This window comes from Melanostigma gelatinosum (genome assembly GCF_949748355.1).
Source record: "Melanostigma gelatinosum genome assembly, chromosome: 15".
NCBI lineage: Eukaryota > Metazoa > Chordata > Actinopteri > Perciformes > Zoarcidae > Melanostigma > Melanostigma gelatinosum.
Genome location: NC_136648.1, coordinates 13,992,992 through 14,012,364, shown reverse-complemented (window position 1 = coordinate 14,012,364; position 19,373 = coordinate 13,992,992). Strand labels below are relative to the sequence as shown.

Here is a 19,373-nt window from a genome sequence, read left to right as displayed (position 1 = left end):
TCTGCACTGCAGGCTACAGTGTGTTGCTGTCGGCCTGTAAGAGACATGGGGCTGTTAACACATGCTCAGAACATGTTCAGATGTGGATTCAATGGACAGCAGGTGGCACTGTTACCCTGACATGGAGTAGGCCGAACCACTGCAGAGGAATTACACCCCAGGAGCAACACGCAGCCTGAGAGCATTACGCACACGCGCACCTGCAGCGATGCAGAGACGGTATGTGGTTCACGGGTCAAAGGACCTGTCGGGAGCGTTTCACACACACTTGACACACAAACGCGCCTCTCAATCAGCCTCAGTGTCTGTTACTGAAACGAGGATCGGTTGATCACGGCCCAGCAGAAGACCCGACGCGTGGCTGCTCGAGGTTTCCTGCCCTTACAGCTATCCGCTCCCTGTCATGAGTGATTCTTTGGTTTGTTTACATCCTCACAACCAGCAGAGGTTCCTAAAGCAAAACCCTCCCTTTTCAAGGCTTTAACACAGACCCACATAGAGTTTAGTGTAGATTGATTTTCTTTGGTTTATAGGCGGGTTCACTAAGAGCCATGTGTGGTTGTTTGAGGGCAACTATCTCAGCTGCTGGATCTTTGGTTTGAAGAAGAAGAAAAAACACAATTTGAAATGCATGTTAACCCCCATGAGTAACATTCAGATTAAAAGAAAACACATGGATCGTAGAGAAGATCTGATTCATCTGCTCAAGTCATGAGCACTCTGAGCAGATGAATCAGATGATCGGTCTGAAGCTACACACCCTGCAGCTCTCTCTCTCCATGTATCTGTTCAACCATCCGGCCTGCCACCGTCAGGCTGTAGAGAAAGTGGCGGCAGAGGAGGTACCGGGTTGGATCGGAGAGTTGTTGTTGTTGTTGCTGCTGTTTCCGTGAGGAGTGTGCAGGTGGCCGTGCACCCCGTGAGTGTGCTCCTCCGTGTCCCAGCGGTCCGTACAGCGGCGGCGTGCGTTCATGAAGAAGTTAGAGACGGTGGAGAGCTCCAGGCCCAGCTGCTGGGAGATGGTGATCTGCATCTCCTTGGAGGGGCGGCGGTTCTCTCTGAAGATGGCTACCAAGGTGCGACGCTGCAGGTCGGTGAAGACCAGTCGCTGCTTCTTTGGCACCTGGTTGCGATCCCGTCCTCGGTCCTCCTCCTTGCGTTTACATGCTGGAGAGGGGAAGGGAAGGGACCGAGGAAAGGAGGGGGAAGGACGGAACAAAAGGAAGGAGTTTCATTGCCATCAAAATACTCGAACTAGTCCTTTACATTTACTGATTACAAAACACATACTTGAAACGAACAAAGAATGCAACATATGGCTACAATATGAGGTGGGATGCCTTAGACACCTAATTATGACTTAAAAGGAAATGCTGAATCATTTTATTCAGCATAATTAACACATAGCAAAATAACATGTAACATGGGGAGGGTAACAGGAGGGTAAGCTGGCCACAAAAGAGAGAATGGAAAAGTGGAAAGGGCAGAAAGGAAAGCAATGAGTCAGTGAGTCGCTAATTGTGAGTGAAAAAGACCAATTAAAACTCATTTTCATATTCTGTAAACTGTGATATCCTTCCAAGTGAGCACCCTTGGGATTGGCCATTACTGTAGCTTTTGCAAGTTTCAGCCTAAAATGTTGTATATGTTGTATTATTGCTAATTGCCAAAGTGCACGAAGAGTTTTTAGATTGATTTCTTACCTTCCAAGCAGTCCTTACTTTCCTTTTATTTCATTGTGGAATGACAATCAAGTTGAGGATATCTGAGTCTTGCTTGACAGCTAAGTTGTCTTAATGTTCTTGCATGTCGAAGTCAATCAGTATCGTCTACTTTCAAACATTTTGAAAACGCAGTTGTTAAACAGTATTTTGTTTGTGCACGGAGGAAACTACGAACATGTATGCTTCTTTATATTTATATTGTGAATGTATACTTTCCAGCAGCTGAGTATCAACTTCCAGATATCCAACTGCTGCAGGATATAGTGTTTTTTTAATGCTCCCTAACATCTGCTGTATAACGTAAATTAAAATGTATAAAGTAAATCATATTGTTTTAAACAAATATTAATGAGACTTAATTGTTCATTGGAATGGATTCCCGATGTGAAGCATTTCAAATCTCACAGTTGATTTTTTAAAGTGCAGTCAAATCAGCTGAAAGCAGCGGCCGCCTGGAGGAAATCAATCTAAAAACTACAGAAGGCTTGGAAATGATCACCAGTAATTTAAAGTGGGTTGTACAGTGAGTGTACCACATGCAAAACACCATTGGGTCCTTTAAAGTTTAGGCTACAGTGGTTAAATGTGGGACGAGTTCATTAACATGTGGTTTCATTTCATTCTCTTGGTCTTATGATACAGTTATCTGAAGAAAAAATTGGTTATATTGCATAAATAGCCTGGTTTACATTGTGGGCCTGTGTCTCGTTGAAACTGGAGCAGCGTGATGTGAAATGCTGACAAAGAAGCGGAGTGCCGTGCCTGGATGCACCGTCAGTAGACCCGGCTGTGTAGCTGTGGAGACTGAAGGGAGTCTGTTCTGTTCTGCTGCCCTAAAAAGCTGCAATGATCGATTTTCCGCGTTTTTCTCCTGAACACGTGGTCCAGTAATCAGGGCTCCCTTCCCCACCCGATCGATCCCCATCGATCCGCGAGACCGAGGTGTGTGTTTGTGTGTGTGCGTGTGTGTTGCGCGTGCCCTGCCTCGCATTGGGGAGCGCGCTTGTGACAGACAGATGGAGAAGAAATTGTTTATCTGTGGAAGAACAAAGGAGATGTGGCGGAAAAGAGGCAGCCATCCAGCCCGAGAGAGGACAATGTAATGTCCCTCATAATAGGCTATGTCACTGATGTATTGTTTTTTTTTATAAAAGTGTGTTGGCGTGCACGAGATGTGGTCTGCAGGCTTGCGTGAAAGAAAGAAACAAAGTGAGGAATTATAGTCATCCCAGACTTGGGGTGTTTGTGCACATGTGGGAGAGGAAGGGAGAAAAATAGGAAAGGGTGAGGGTATAAAAGGAGGTAGTGAGGGGGAGAAAGGCTGGCTGCAGTGTGGAGGTGATGTATGCAAATGATTGATGACTTTACAGCAGGTTTAGACAACAGCAGTAAACAGATTTGACTGGGGGGGGATCAATATGAATGTGCACATGTGCATGCCTGTGTGTGAGCGTGCATGTTTGAATTGCCATTGTTCAGGCTTTGTTACTGCAAGCAAAGCATAATTAAGATGTTTTCCTGTTTGTCCCCGCATTAGAGCCTCCACTGATACCTCCTGGACTTCTTCAACTGTTTCCTTCTTGTTGTTTTTCTCAATTGTTTTAATTTGCCCTCAGATTGATAGCCCCCATATTGATTGATCCTCACTTCAGAACCATTCCATGGAACGTTTATTCAATTGGTTCAGGCCCAGCCATGCCAGAATCTCCTCGCGGCTCTCTAAGTGCTGTCTCAAACCAAACTCAATACTCCCTAATGTAATGACTGAATGCTAGTGCTAATATAGTGATAATTTAATATGTAATGCCTGTTTTCGAACAACTTGTGCTACCGGCCATTTTACAATGCCAACACCACTCTGGTTCTCCTCCATCAGCTGAAATGCAACTGTGCAACTCTGAGGCTTGCAGAGCGTCACATCCTAAAGCAAGTGAAACCAAGGAGCTATAACACGAGGCCTGGGTCTGTTCAATACATATTTCAGATAATCAATAGATCCATTTCAAACGAGACCCCTAAACATCCCCTTCCACAGCAATGGATAGGACCACAGGGAAGGTAAAGAGGGAGCTGCTCATTAAAACCACCTCTCTTGAGACGAGAACCTCAGTGTTGTAGGCTATCTTTAGTTGCCTCATTACCAAATGGGCTTTTCTGAAGAGACAAGTGGTGACGCTCAGCAGTCTCAAGTGGCACTCGCTTGTGTCGTCGCTTTCATATGTCCTGGTGTCAATGATGCTAAAAGTACTTTGCTTTACCTCTTGCTGATCCAAAGATTAAATCACCTTTAAGATCTGCTCCACTTATCACTTAAGTGGCTGCTGTTACTTTGCCTTTACTAAGACTGTGCACTATTGGAGATGGGAAGAGCAGTGGACAATGGTTGACTTTTGTTGTCCTTTGTTACAGTACATGTGATAGCGTGGGTGACACTAAGAGTGGACTAGCTCACAAAAAAACACTGGATTGGACAACAATCTGTCATATTCTGTCTATTTCTTTAAAGATCCCCTTACAGACTTGTTTTTAAGACATAAAAAAATACTGTGGCAGATATGTTCATTCCACAATAAAAGTACAATTATCCCTTTAATAAAAACTCTTAAAATTACATCCACTCCTTCACAGCAAAACCCAGAATCTATGAACATGCATAATTGTTTTCATTTCAAAGGTTTAATTACCAGACACAAGTTGTCGTCACTGAAAAGTTCTAACTTTAGGCAGACTGGAGGCTTCAAGTGTCCACGTCACACTTGTATAAATTGCATATTGACCCACGATTGGCTCAGGTGAACACAGACAAAGCTTCCCCCTTCAGCAGATGAAGGAGAAAAGTGTCAAACTCTGCACATGCATCATTCTGCACAGTGACGCTCAAGTGCACAAGACATTTTTGAGTGAAGGGGGGACGAGATGTCCTCCTTCATCAGACAGTCATTATCAAACACATTAGATCACATGTGTTACTGAATGACACTGACTTCAGGCTCCTAACAACAGGACTCTGAAGTCACTCTGCCTGCTGTGTTTTAAAAATGTTAAATGTGCAGGAGCAACATGAGATTAGATGGCAGCTTAAAAAGAGATGAAAACCAATAAGTGGGTGTGAGTCACATTTAAAAGGCCGTCTATCTACAGCCTGGGATGTGGTGAAATGACAAAGCAGGTTTGATATCTGGGTAATCCTCAAAAGGCAGAGAACCACGAATATAAATAAAAATCAATTAGAGGGTGCATTATGTTATGTGTTTCTCTTACAAACATTGTGTGTGTGTGTGTGTGTGGGGGGGGGGGGTGCGTGTTTGTGTGTGTGTGTGTGTGTGTGTGTGTGTGTGTGTGTGGTGGGGGGCAGATGGGGCATGAGGGGGGCAGACGGTGAACTAACCGCACCGTGCTGCTGCTAGTCGACGCCTGGACGGACGGATGAGATCGGGCTTTGTGTCCGCTGAGACGGGCCCTCTCCCGCCCTGGACGGACTACTGCAGGCGAGAAACAGTTTGGCGTCAATCACTCTCTGTCACACCTCTCAGATGTACGGTTATTGATTGTATTGATCATATTATAGGCCTATTCATTGCTGGGAAAGTAAAACGCCATCAACCCCACCGGCATTAACACGCACAGCAGCGGGGAAACCAAACCCGTCCTTAAAGAAAAGATACTCTCAATTGATTAGGATTGGCGTATTTGAAAGCTTTCGTTTATTTGTCAATGTAAAGCTTGTGTTGTCCTGTTGAGACAAGAGATCGGCCGCTTTACAACCTATCAGATATTGGCTTGTAGTCTATAAACCGTGTTTAATGCCTCTCCCTGTTCCCTTAACCAAGCGGTTTACTTTATTTAGCTTCTTCAAAACGTCTCCGAATAAACTGCCCGATTGAATGGTATCAGTTGTGATATCTATGGAAACTGCAACGTTTTGTACCTTCATTCTATCTTCGGACAAACTTTTCTAGGGCCATCCCATCAATCTCACCAAACATCCCAGTATGATTTAATGCAAACAAATTAAAGTATCAAACATGCATTACTCTGCAGTTAAATATTTAACATTTATTCCAGCACGAAAACAGGATAATATATGTATATATACAGTATATCATGTAATAATTTTCAGTACAATATAAAAACACACATATATAGATATTTAGACACACATATATATATATATATATATATATATATATATATATATATATATATATATATATATATATATATTATATATATATATATATATATATATATATATAGATATATAATATATAATATAACATGTTTATTTATTGAGATGCCCCTATGGACCTTGTTGTAGGAGGTAAAGATCAGGAGAAGTAAACATGAAGTGTAATTATGAATACTGATGTTAAATTAAGCTGTGATGAGTTTTCACTGTTAATGTAACATCTCTATTACATGTTGATGCCTCCATGACCAAGTTAAGCAGATGAGACTGAGGACAGCTATGTAGAAGAAAAGATGTTCACTTTGTCTGATATGTTTGACAGAGTTCTCCATGTGTGTCCTGGTGTTCTCATGTTTCCTTACCTCCTCATCCCTCGATCCCTACCCTGGTGTACTCATGTTTCCTTACATTCACACACTGATGGCAGACACCTGCCATCAGACTATTCACACCCACACACTGATGGCAGACACCTGCAGATCCTCCAGCTGGGTCTTCGCAAAGAGGAAGTCCTCCTGAAGGACGGACTCCTTGCTCTCCGACACCTGCTCTGTCTTCTGCAGCGTCTGCTTCAGCTCCTCAGCGGCCTGAGTGAGGGACGGCTTTTCCTCCCGCCACTCTCGAAAACCCTCAAAATGCTGCTTGGCATTCCTCAGTGCAGCCGCAAAGTGGTCGACCTTCTCTTTCTGATGGTTGAGCTGAGCCACAGCGGAGGCTGTGATCTCCCGCAGTAGGGAGACTTTCTCCTGCTCCCACTGGAGACGGTCGGCCGTGAACTGATCCGTCTCTTTTTTATCGATCGCCACCTGGGCCAGAAACGTGCTTCTGAACTGTTCCAGCTCTTCCAGGTGGCAAGACTTGTCCCTCTGCCTTTGATCAAGTTGAGTCTTCAGCTCCTCCTCAGTCTCCTTCAGAGCATTCTGGAGCTTTTGATTCTCCATCTCCATCATCTGCTCCTCTTCTTCTTCATGGCAACTCTCGTCCCACTGCCTTCCATCAAGTCGAGGCTTCAGGTCCACCTTGGTCGAGAATTTGCATTTATGCTTTAACCTTCTCAGGGCAGTGGTGACTTTTTTGCCGAGATAGGAAGTGTTGAGGATGAAACTCACCCCAACGTGGAGGAGGCCAGACGTGTGTCCAGCTGCTTCGTGCAGTTCACATGCTGCAATAATAACTCTACCAAAACTGGTTTACAGTTAAAAGGATTTAATCCCACTGATGCAAGTACGATTACAGTTAAACATTGGAGTACTCCTATGAAATATTACAATATTAACCCACTTTGGAAAAAACTACCTCTGGTCCCAGGACAACCAAGCTAAAAGAGGCAGAAAAACACTTCTATCCCCGCCCACATATTCGTTCGCGACTCCTCCCCTTCCGTCTAGCTCAATTTTTGTTAGCTAACTTCTCTATGCACTTCAGTAAACGCCTGTCTCCACGACTCTCTTTCCCTGAGTTTCTAACACATTCAAATGACTGTCAGTTATTGCTTAATCCCTTCTATGCCAATCCTTCAGTATGAAAGTTAAACTTCTGCAACTTGGCAGAAGCTTCATGTATTTTAGCTACTAATCCTAAAACACTTTATGTTTATCTTAATGATGCATTCCCAATACACTTATGATTATGACTAATTATGAATTATGAATTATTAAACACTTTTATTATATCTACTGAACACAGTTCTTTGCTCAAATTTCTTACAGAAGCCCCTCCCACAGCCTTCTTAGGCTCTTTCCGCTTTAGAGGAGCCTCCATCTCACTCAACTTCTGATTTGCGGCACTGAGCTGCGACTTCTCTTTCTTCGTCCCGCTCCATTCCGTCCCGCAGGTCCACGGTGTTGGCGGTCTGCAGAACCAGATCGGGCTTCATCAGCTGCGCTTTGTGGACGATGCACTTCTCCGAGTATAGTCGATGTCCATGTCTTTCACTTTTGTCTCCTGCTGAACTGCAGTGTATGCTCTCAGTGTCTTCATACCTTCCATTGGCTCTGTGTGTTGTCCGAATGAACTGATAACATAACAGCTGATATAGGTAAGAAGGGCTTTATGACGTCACAGGCAGGACTGCTGACTTCAAAGCCACTGTACATTAAAGGCATAATAAATGACGTCATCCATTCTGACCTTCAGCTCGTTTTCTTTGGTTTCGCTGACAACACACACACTTTATCACACACGCATCCACGTTGACATTACTGTTGTTACTGATACTTCATAAAGTTAACTCTTTCTTTATTTGGTTAAAATAAATACGTTACGTCACCATCATCTGTTGCGTCTGCGCCGTATTTGTCATAGCCTAGGAGCCGGGTTAAACTTATGACATGACTGACTATATGCGTTAAAAAAAATGTGTCATTAATGTGCCTGAAATAATGCAAAGCCGGCGTTTTGTTTTTAGAACGATCATATGTCCGGATAGATCACATGTTATCTTGTGCAACATATGAGCACACATTATCATCACACATGAACTTTTTATTTTTTAAATACATTTTTGCTCTGTGATAAATGAATGCAGGATTCGTATTTGAGGCGTCAAATATTCAACAACTTTATTCTTCCCAAAATAAATGTATCGCCCGTCAACAGAATTTGAATGTAAAAGATATCGGTTTAAATTCAAGACTTGGTATCAGTTGTTTAGAATTCTGCTGTATTTTTCAAAATAAAATATCTTAAAATAGCGTCACTCAGACTGTCTTTAGGGGTAAGAGTTTGGAAGGACTTCTGGTCATGGAAATATCTTCTACAGCTATCCTCGGCTGGCCTCCCTTTATTAGTTGTCTCGTACATTAAAGTAGAGATGAAACCCTTTAAGATCACATCCCCCGGTGATATTGCAGTTATTTCATAAGATACGCAAAAATGAAATGATAAAAAAGTCAATATCTATAATAATCAGCAATCAGATAATGAATCATCGTAACATAAATGACGTCCAAAAATGAGTCTTGTGATAGTTTGTGTTTGACGGGTGCAGCTTATCAAACATCTGCTGCTCAAGAAAATAAAACGAGTTCGCGATGCAAATGAGAAAAAACGAGCCACTGAGGGAAAAGTTAAGAGAATGAGTCCGCGGTGTTGAGAAATATAAACGTTTATGAGACGATTGTTACATGTTCTATTGGTGATGATGCTTTCTGTGAAGCCACACACACGGTCTCTTTAACTGTTTTTATTGTCCGGAAGTTTTATTATATTTTATTTATTTTATTATGAGCATGTGTTTTACCTTTTAAGCTTTTGTTTGATCAGAACCGGAACGGTGTTTTGCCTGAAATACCATACGTGCGACCTGCTATACTGTCTAAATGACTATTAATAGTGTGGGAAGTTGTAGACTGTAATTTTTTTTTTTTAACTAAACAAGATTTTTAGACAGTTAATCTCTTTTTTAAAAACAGGTGTCATGAAGTTTAACTGAGAACTAACTTAACAGTAACAATTCAGTCTGTGTCAGTTTCTACTGCCGGACATTTGAATAAATGATAATGTCTAAATGGGAAAATATGTAACTGGAACTATAAGGTCTCGCCATACTATTCTCTGCTCAGATTTACCTAATTTATAAACACACACACACACTCTCACAGCTACAGAGAGTATAATGTTGAAACACGTTTCTGTATGATTAATTTACTTAAGTAAATAAAGTTGACCAATTTAATCTTGACTAATCAGAATAATCAGCACCTTTAACACCAATCTGCTGCTGTGTGAGATTGGAGGCCTTTTCCAAACTGGCATGAGGCAATTAGTGAAGGTTTACCAAAGTAAGACTGTGCTCCAAATGACTAAATTACTACAAATGAAGAGCTTGGATATGGAGATGCATCAAATCAACAGACTTATTGTCTGACTGCTCATATGTGTGTCATTATTATTTATTCATATTTATCACGAGACCTTTATACTCAATAGCAGGCAAAGTGGAGGGATATAGATGATATGCAGGGCTTCAACATTTAGTTTAAAAATTTATGTCTCACATAAATTTTTTAATAAGTGTTGCATTACTGCATCCTAGCACGAGCATATAGTTTGGTGAAGTTGAAAAAATTTGACATGATTGATCATAATGGGGGTTTGGTCATAACTGCCACTAATATCTATTTCTATATGTCGTGAAAGGTCATTTCAAATATAGTTTTGCAATTTGCATTTCTACATTATACTGTGCTATATTTGAATGTTTTCCCATGTCCACACACATTCACTCTCATTTATACGGAGTGTGAAAATATTTGACTCCAGTGTGCCAACCTGAGTTCTGTCTGTTACAGAGAGAGAGATGACCAGGGAGCAGAAATGAAATAAGGGTGGAAGGCAACTGATCTTGCTCTGCTGATGCTTGTACAGAGCAGAGAAAGAAGGGGGAGGAAGGCGGAAGGCAGCGAGCGAGGGAGAGAGAGAGAGAAAATGAGAGAGCCGAAGAGAGCAGAGGAGAGGAAATCAATACCGATTCAGAGTGAGTCAGATAAGCCTGAACAATGTATAGTGCAGACACACTCTATAAACCAGTCACACACACACACACACACATACACATGTGCATGTGGAAGCACTCACACAGACACACACGCGCTTGCACACACACACACACACACACTGGGTGAAATATGCTTGCATGCCTCCATAAAGGCGCATTACAAACCCCATAAAGCATTGCAACCTTTAAAATCAAATGACATCACAACCTTGGATTGCTTTGAGGATTCGCTGACATGAGCAGAAAGCACTCATTACTACGACTCGATAGGCAACTGGACGCTCTGATGCTCTTTGTCTACTGTAAGATGCTCTTACGCGCTGAACCTTTTATGTTTGTGTTCACATACCAGCCTCCCTCTCCTCATTTCATTACAAATATTGCAGTTGTTTTGTTTCCAATTGTCAGAGAGGCTTCCTTTTCCAGCCTCATAAATGTGATTTTTCTTCTTTTTTGTCAGCACTGGCAGTCTACACCATGCTTGTTGGTGTCAGATCAGTGCTGTCGTTATTTCGCAGGATGTTTTGGGGTGTAAACAGAATTCAAAGCCACTTACATGCTCTGTGCCGTGGTGTTTATGGTGTGTGGTCCTCAGCTGTTAACCACAGATTTTACTTTGCTTACCTAAGATGCTGTTACAAGCTCTAACACCACCGCTCTCTGCTTCTCTCTTTCTTCCCCTCTCCCCTTCATCTCCCTGCACTTATCAATTATTAAGGTTGGTATTGATCCTTTCACTATCCTGCCTCTATCTGGCTGTTCACACAAAGACCAAACCTGCACCCTCACTCAATCAATAGCATCTCCCTGCTCTTTTTCCACATGTCAGTTTTGCTTTTCTCGCTTTTGCTCTCAAGTCGGGCTGAATGAAGTTTTACATCCAATTTAGTCCATTCGGATTCTTCCGAAATATGAGAAATAACAGGCTGATATTAATCTTTCATGCCACAAGCAAGTTTGATGGGCATTCAAAGATGGGCCTGGTGAGAGAGCAGAGACAGTGGCTGTGTGCATTGTTGGACCTTATGAAACAGCTCTCATTCATCCTCGTTCTCCAGGCAATGATTTTTGTTTTGTTTTGTTCTGTGGCGCCGATCTCCTGAAGCCAAACAACCTGCCTGCCTGTTGCCACGTTAACCAGTGAAAGATTAGTGATATTGCCATATGCTGCAGAGAGAGAGAGAGAGAGAGAGAAAGCACCAGGGAGTGGGAGAGGAGGGGGTTGGAAAGGGGAAACGGCCTTATTGATCTCCTATGTGCAAAGCCAGGCAAACATGGAGAGGACAGAGCTACACTATTAATGACACTCACAGCCTCAGCTACTAATCCTCATCTATCTATCCATCTATCCATCTATCCATCTATCCATCTCACCGTGTCACATTAAAACCCATCTGATTCAACGTTTTACAACATAAAAGCCGGGCTACCAAGTAGAGTGAATACTTTTTTATAGGCACCCTATTTATCACTCATGTAAAGCCACTGTGTGATTCCGCTGAATCTAATGTTGCTGTCCATACACTGTGATGGATTACAAGGGAAAGAAGGATATCAACGGTATAACTGTGATTCATTTTACTCTGATAAGGACACTACTCTTCTGAGTTATGATCACATGGTGCTATTCACTGGCAAAACAGGGCAGAATTCTCATGAATTGTATCACCGTGTTATTCAAGATCAGAAACTCTGTATGTTCTTCTCTGAGGCTGGTATTAGCACTTCCCATCCAAGCTGCAATCAATATTTCATCAGAACAGTTTTACCTTATGGTTTCCTTGAAATAGATCTGGGGATCATAAATGGGCAGCGTTGGAGGTACATATTTTCGGTACAGCCTAAGCCATGTTTTCAACGTTTTTTAATACATTTTTTGCATCCATTATTAAAGTAATTGTGTCCTGTATGATCAGTGTTTTACAGGTTGTTTAATCTAATGAAAATCATGATGACAGCCTTGGAAAAAGCATCTGTCCTGTATCACACCAGCGATCATACCTATGTTCTAAATTTAGAGCTTTTACTAGGCAGAGAGACCGTGCGGTTCTTGCGTCTTTCAGCTCCGATACGAGTATTGATCTGTGTGCCACATTTAAAAAGGAGAGTGGGAACTGGCGTATTGATCAGGCAACCTGGGGTCACCCCGCTTCTCCCGCTCAACTGGTTTTTTCATGTAACCCCACCATCGTTGTGTGTTAATAGTCGGACAGAGAGAAGGAGAGAAAAAAGGCGTCGTGGGAGGGCAACTATTTCCAGGTTTATTGTGAATCAATGGCGATTTGCTATGTGCCGATCAAAAATATAGGCCTGCAAATTTAGTCAACAACAGCCAGCGTGGACCCAAATGTTCACGCCCATTAAACCATTAAAGTATTTGTTTTATAGAGCTATACATTCACATACATGACTTTTCGTTTTCTATGTACAATTTATATTTGTTTCAGGTATTCTTTATGAAATAAAGATTTAATTTTAGTGGTGAAGCTGCTGTGCCTCTGCGCGCTCTGTTTTAATCGGTTGAACTGTCCGTGGTGCTGAATCTTTCAGGCCTCCGCAAGTTCAGTGTGCCTGATAACAGCCTGGTTTGGGAAAAAACAACGGAAGGTGGCCGGCCTGTTACTCTAAGATGGATCAGTTTTATTGTGAAATAATAACACTGAAGGGACAGAAACCCATCTTACCGGCCAGCCGGAGAGCAGACATCCGTTGAAACTCGGGCTCCTGCAGCCACTTCCACATCCTCCTGAAGGTCTCCCGGCCTGACTTGAGCTTACTCCAGGGTTTGGGGTTCCGTAGCAGGTCTGAGAGGGTTCCCTGCGACCGGCTCAAGATCCTCTGGGCGAATATGGCCTGAGGGATGGAGTACCGCTTTAACTCGGCCGTTATCCGCTGAGCAACTTCCTTTGTGTTGATTTCTTCCCCCTGCATTCCTGATCCCGCCTGCCCGGCTCCGTGACCGTGCCTCTCTCGGTCCCCCAGCATCACTGCGCCGTTCGCCTGTGAGTGGAGGTGACTGTGCGGGTGGTGGTGCATGCCGTTCAGGTTGGAGATCATACCGTGGCCGTGGCCCCCTAAACTCCTAGCCAGGTGCTCCTGGTCACTCCGGGACAGCATAGAGGCGTGGGACTCGAACCCTGACACCGGAGAGAGCATCTTGCCGTCAGTGGAGAGGTGTGCGCTCGGACCATAGGCTGACAGCGGCTGCTGGGAGTTGTGCAAAGAACCCAGCCCGCTGGACAGCGGGGAGAGCGAGCTGTGGCCCATGCCGGACACGGACATCTCTTTGGGGTAGTGACTGTACAGATTGCCCATGGAGGCGAGCCCCCGGTGGTCGTCCCGCATCAGCGTGAAGCTGCCGCTGACGTTCCCGGCGGAGAGTCGTTGGTGGGCGGCAGCATGGTGGTGTGAGTGCGGGTGGTGGAACTTATCCGAGACGGTGGATATCGGAGGTAGATGCTGCAGAGGGGTCAGTGTGGTGTACGTGTTGCTAAGGCTCATCCCGGTATCGCACATGCTGATGGACGGGTGCAGGTGTCCGGACAGCGCTGACGGATCTGTCCGGTAGTCCCCACCGGAGCCCTCCAGGAGTGAGGCCATGCCGGAGACCATAGCTGACCGCGCACCGGGACCATGTGAGACCAGATTCCGGGGAGCGGAGCTGGGAGACGGCGACGGCCGTGCGTGCGGAGAGCTCATGAGGTCTCCCGCATGGGAGTGCGAGGAGACGCTGTGAAGGTTCTCCATGGTGAGCTCCATAGCTGAAAGGATACGCGTTCCCCCTGTCCCACCCTCCCCACCCTCTCCCCCTGTCTCTACCTCTCGCTCCTGTCTCTCACGCTCGCTCAGAGACGCGCTCCCTAGCCCTCCTGGAGAGATACAATTACCAAACCGTTTGAATGCCAATCCATTGATCAAAACTCTCCGATCAATTCGGTGTGGTGCAGATAAGTTCTGATGTTCCGAGGGAGGTACAGAACCGAGCGTCTCCGCGGCGCCGTAGCGCTTTATGCATTCATGTGGATGGGAGCTCTCCGGGGCTATATCTCATCTCTGGTCCAACAGCGCTTCCACTAAGAGCAGGCTGCGCCGCGTGTCAGAGAGATGGGAGCGCGCCTCTGTGTATTTAAAATGCGGGGCGGGTACGAGCAGTGTTCTTTTTAATAGTCTTCCTCAATGCGATGAAAACACGTCCGGTGAAATCACAGCGTCTCACAACGGATAACTCACAAATATAAACTATTATGGATATGATTTAGTTTTGACAAGTTGTAAATATGTAAAATAGCAACTGACGTTTGTGTATGGGCGTGTGCGCACATGTAGCCCGCGTGTACCTGTACACACATGACAATCAGACAGGTGATGGCCTGACGTGAATACGTAAAATACAGTCAGTATCAGTTTCCAGATACAGGAGTTCCTTACAGATACACTTTGTTTTCCCACGGACTGTATGGTTTTGCATTTATGCGCTTAGTGATAAACCTGATCGAAGTATTGATTGACAGAGATTAATGACGTGGCGCAGGCCGGTAAGAGGGGGGTTGGGAGGGGGTGAAGGAGGTCACAAAGTGAGTTAGGATCCCAACGCTGCAGACCAATGAGAGAACAGCCCGCTGGTTTGGTTTATGCGAAGTTCAGCAAGGCCGGAGATGAAGTTCCGTGTTTGCTTTTATCTGCTTCGAACAATTCTTTCCATAAATAATATTTTGTCAACTATATTTTTCATATGACACACCCAAAAAAAACATAGCCCAAAGGAAAGTGGACTTCAGCCTTACAGGGCAAGAGAATGATATATAATTAATATTATGGATAAAACCCATAACCATAAAGAAATAGACTTGTAATATATGTGATGTTAAATCAATCGTTTGGATCACTAATAATGTAGTAGTGTAATATAAAAAATAACTTTTTAACAATACTATTTAAGGTATTATTATTGTTATGTGTTGTTGTTATTATTGTTACTGTTATTATTATTAATAATAATAATAATATATTTATTTATTTTACAGTCAGATCTTCAGTGTGTTAGCTGTCTATAAGCTCTCTGTTCGGGGAGCAGATATGCATCGTGCTCTCTGCCGGGATTGATGCATGTTGAGTCCATCCGCTTCTTCAGCCACGGCTGACATGCAGGTGCTGACTGTTTTATCTGCGTCTCCGTGTGTGTGTCTACGTGTGTGTTTACATGTGTGTATTTAAGAATGTACATTTAAGAATGAATGCAATTTATTTGAATGCAATTTATTTATAGAGAGCTTTTCACAGACATAACATCACAAACTGCTGAACAGAGCAGAAATCTAAAAGCATAAAAAACACAATGTGACCCTAGGGCCAATAAATTACATACACAGAGAAAAAAAAAGTAGTTGTGACAATTTGTTGTGTTAAATAGTCTCTTTTTCTTTTTAAATTGTATAGATTTTTTTTAATAGTTCTCAGGGATTTAGTTTGCTGCACGGGAAAAATTAAGAAATTACATCGAAAAGAAAGACATTTAAAGTTATTTTCTTTCGCATTATTGGCTTTGTTCATTAACGATTAACAGAACAGCATATTCACAGAAAGAAAGGCAGCCTATTCAACCGTGACAATTGTCAGCCAAAGTAGCTAAATAAAGCTAAAAGAGCTTTTTAGAAAAGGAGGTTTTACAACTTAGTCAATACTTAATTCTTAATTTAAACAAGGCAATTCAACAATGGTCCTTGCCATTGGATGTTGAACTCTGCCCCAAAAGGCACCATAGGATTTTTTCGATCTTTTTAAAAGCCTGAAATAAACCTAAATATTATTTTCAAGATGAGGTTTCTTATTATTTTTAAGAGCATAACCGAGCAGACGCAGACATACATACACGCACACACACACACGCACTTTCTGAGCATATGTCATTTTCTGAGCGACGGGCCTCCTTCATGCCAAAATGAACTTGAAAGATAAAGACTGAGCCGAAGCTTATTAATTACACTTTTTCTGCTTTTATTTGCCAGATTTTAATCGCAAATTCATCGGGTCACCTTCTTTTTTAAACCAAGCATAACCTGTAAATGAAACCGGAAAAGTCCATCCAACTGTTATTGCTGGATATCATAAAGCTCGATGGTTAGGCTGTTTCCCCTAAAGTTCAGAAATTGATCGCCGCGTTCGATATATTGATCATCGATCACTTCAATCTCGCTCGGCGTTGTTTCCTAAACACAGAGGCATTCCTGTGAGATCGTTTCAGGGTTTAGGCGTTGACCTGTAGCACATGAATGACTAGCAGCAGATATGTGTTGAATAAAAAAAAACGGTGTTGTTTTATTATCTTATTGAACAAAATGCCATTAAAAACGTGTGCTTCCTCCTCCTTTCAATAAGGTTATAGATATCCGCGTGAGCCTGATTTCAGCTTCTTCCCAGGCTGAAGGCAAAAGTTATTGCGCTGATGAGAATGAAAACAAAACATTCTTCCTCTTTATTTCATCAGAAATGTGTTTTACTCATCGTCCGTCCTATCTGTTACAGTAACGCAACGTACCGATAGAGTCGTTTTGGTTTTAACACATTTCTTTGCACTACAAGGCTGTTATCGTGGTTTGCTCGCGACGATAATCCGTGTGTGTGTAATTCAAAAATGCAGATTAAATGTCATTTGACTTCAGGTGAGATTCGAGTGTTACATAAAACAATATAACAGTGCATCTATAATTTATTTATTTACCTATTTCAATGAAATATCGGCAGAATGACGGGTATTTTTTGCATGCATCTCCCCTATATCCACCTTTTATATTTTGTATTTCTTCAGTATTTTCCATAATTCACAGTCACCCTGTCAGCAAAATTCACCACCTGTTCATCTTACAGAGAGATTGGTGAGTTAATTGTGTCAAAAAAATAATTATCAACATCTAACAAGCTCATTCAAACCCATTTTAAGATATTTTCTCTTGAAGTGCACTGCGAGTATCATTAGAGGACACTGCAGCTTATTTATGTGCAAATACAGTACAGCTGACAAAAAGTGCCATCTGCTTATTTGCTGTCTAGCCAACATAACACATGGAGTTGATTGAATGTTTTATAAATGTTGTATATTGTGATGACTAGGCCAAAGCTAAAACGGTTCATTGAAATGCAAAAAAGAAAGAAAGTGTAATGAAATCTGTACGTGTTGGCTGGAAAGAAGAAAGTTCACCTGCTTATTTTCAAGTTGAAACAAATTACAAAAGTCCTGGAGCTACAACAGACATTTGCTGCAGGCTGACTCAAGCTTTCTACACCTTTGTCTAAAACTGTACATTTATAAATAATATTTCATCAATAAATAATACATGATTATTATTTATTTTTCCCCCCACATTGGCTTTTGCCACCTCAATAGTCTGGTCTTTCTTTTATAGAGCTGCACATCTTCTGTGGCAGAAAGCCGAGGCATGTCTGTCACAATTCTTTGTGTTATTTTATTTCATCAAAGCATTCTAAATAATGTCATTGCATACATGGGAAATAATTTGAGGTTTTAGGGCGTTAAAGAGAAATTCAGCTTTTTGAATGTTCTTATAAAGTCAATACAACGCATGGGACAGTTTGTGTTTTAATAAGAGGCAGACAGACAAGAAACTTATTTTACTGCAACAAGAACATCACTAAAAAAACAATTTCATCTCCAGTGTTTTGTATGAAACCTGACACGAGATATTACAGATGTATAAAGCAGCATCTGTTGTAGTGTATATTTTTTACATTGCCAGGTATTTTGTCCACCTTGCTTCTGTTGCAGTAGCTGTATTTAAAGAAAATACATCAACTTTATGAAGTGAGGACTCTGAAAACACAATCTATCATCAGCTTTTTCAAGATGGAAGAATACAAGTCACCCTTGTTAAAATCTAATAAATATGACCTGGAAGGAAATTAAACAATATTATAGAAAAATATAACAAAACACATTCTTTCATCTCAGGAGCGTCTGTGATTATGAAAGAATGAAAATGCACCTAAGACATTAATAAAAGTAAAGATTTTTAGATTTTTATCCAGCGGTGCAGTATTGTAAATCAAGAACATAACAACAAGATCCAAAAGACCATGTGTGTCATTTATTTCTGAGTCATTTTTTCTAGCGTTTCACCGCATAGAGACGCTGACATTTTCGTTAATCATATCTCTTCATCAACTGAAAATGCACAGGAGTACAACTTGTCCAGCATCCATACCCGCTCAGACATCGGTTGCTAAGTAACAGAAGGAGAGCTGTATTGAGACAGAATAGTCAATCAATTGTCCTGCGAGGTGTGTGTGCGTGTGTGCGCGTGTGTGCGCGTGTGTGCGCGTGTGCATGTGCGTGTGTGCGTGTGTGCGTGTGTGTGTGTGTGTGTGCGCGCGCCTGGTGTTTGTCTTAGTATTGCACAGTTATATTGTTTCTGCAGTTCACTGTTTGTTTGAATGTGGATATTTGAATTATCCCTTTATTTTCAGCAATTAAATATTGGAAAGTACAGATGACAATATAAACGGATCAGATCACAAATTATAGGATAGTTTCCCACACTTGTCATTTCAACCACTTAATATCGAGAGCAACATAATCTTCAACTGTTTTAAATCCAAAGGGCAAAGGTCGCCTGCCGTCTCCTCCAGGGATTATCTGCTTTGTAGCACATCACTCTACAGTTAGAGGCTTATACAAGGGAAACTCTTATCTTCACCATACAGAGCCAGAGCAACTGATGATTAGTCAGCTGCACCACTGAAGACCTTCCCCAAAAGGGATGCATTGGACATCATTCGCTTGTCCCGGATCGAAAACACAAACAAAAACAAACATTACTGACCTCTTGCTTGAGTTTGTTGCTCTTGTTCAGACTCTTCGAAAAAACATATTGTTGAACTGTTGACATGCTGAAAAGAAATCTGATGATTAATTCAACAGACGAAAGAGGGTTATTTGTGTGTGTGTGTG

General features: G+C 42.3%; 1 protein-coding gene across 1 annotated transcript; it reads right to left on the bottom strand.

The window, feature by feature from the left end:
* Positions 1–811: 811 nt before the first annotated feature.
* Positions 812–14,170, bottom strand: LOC306789090 (hepatocyte nuclear factor 6-like; the record flags this gene model as incomplete). Its single annotated transcript, XM_079284878.1, has 2 exons — positions 812–1,167; positions 13,096–14,170. The coding sequence occupies 2 exons, from the start codon at positions 14,168–14,170 to the stop codon at positions 812–814; spliced, it is 1,431 nt and encodes a 476-aa protein (XP_079141004.1).
* Positions 14,171–19,373: the final 5,203 nt, after the last annotated feature.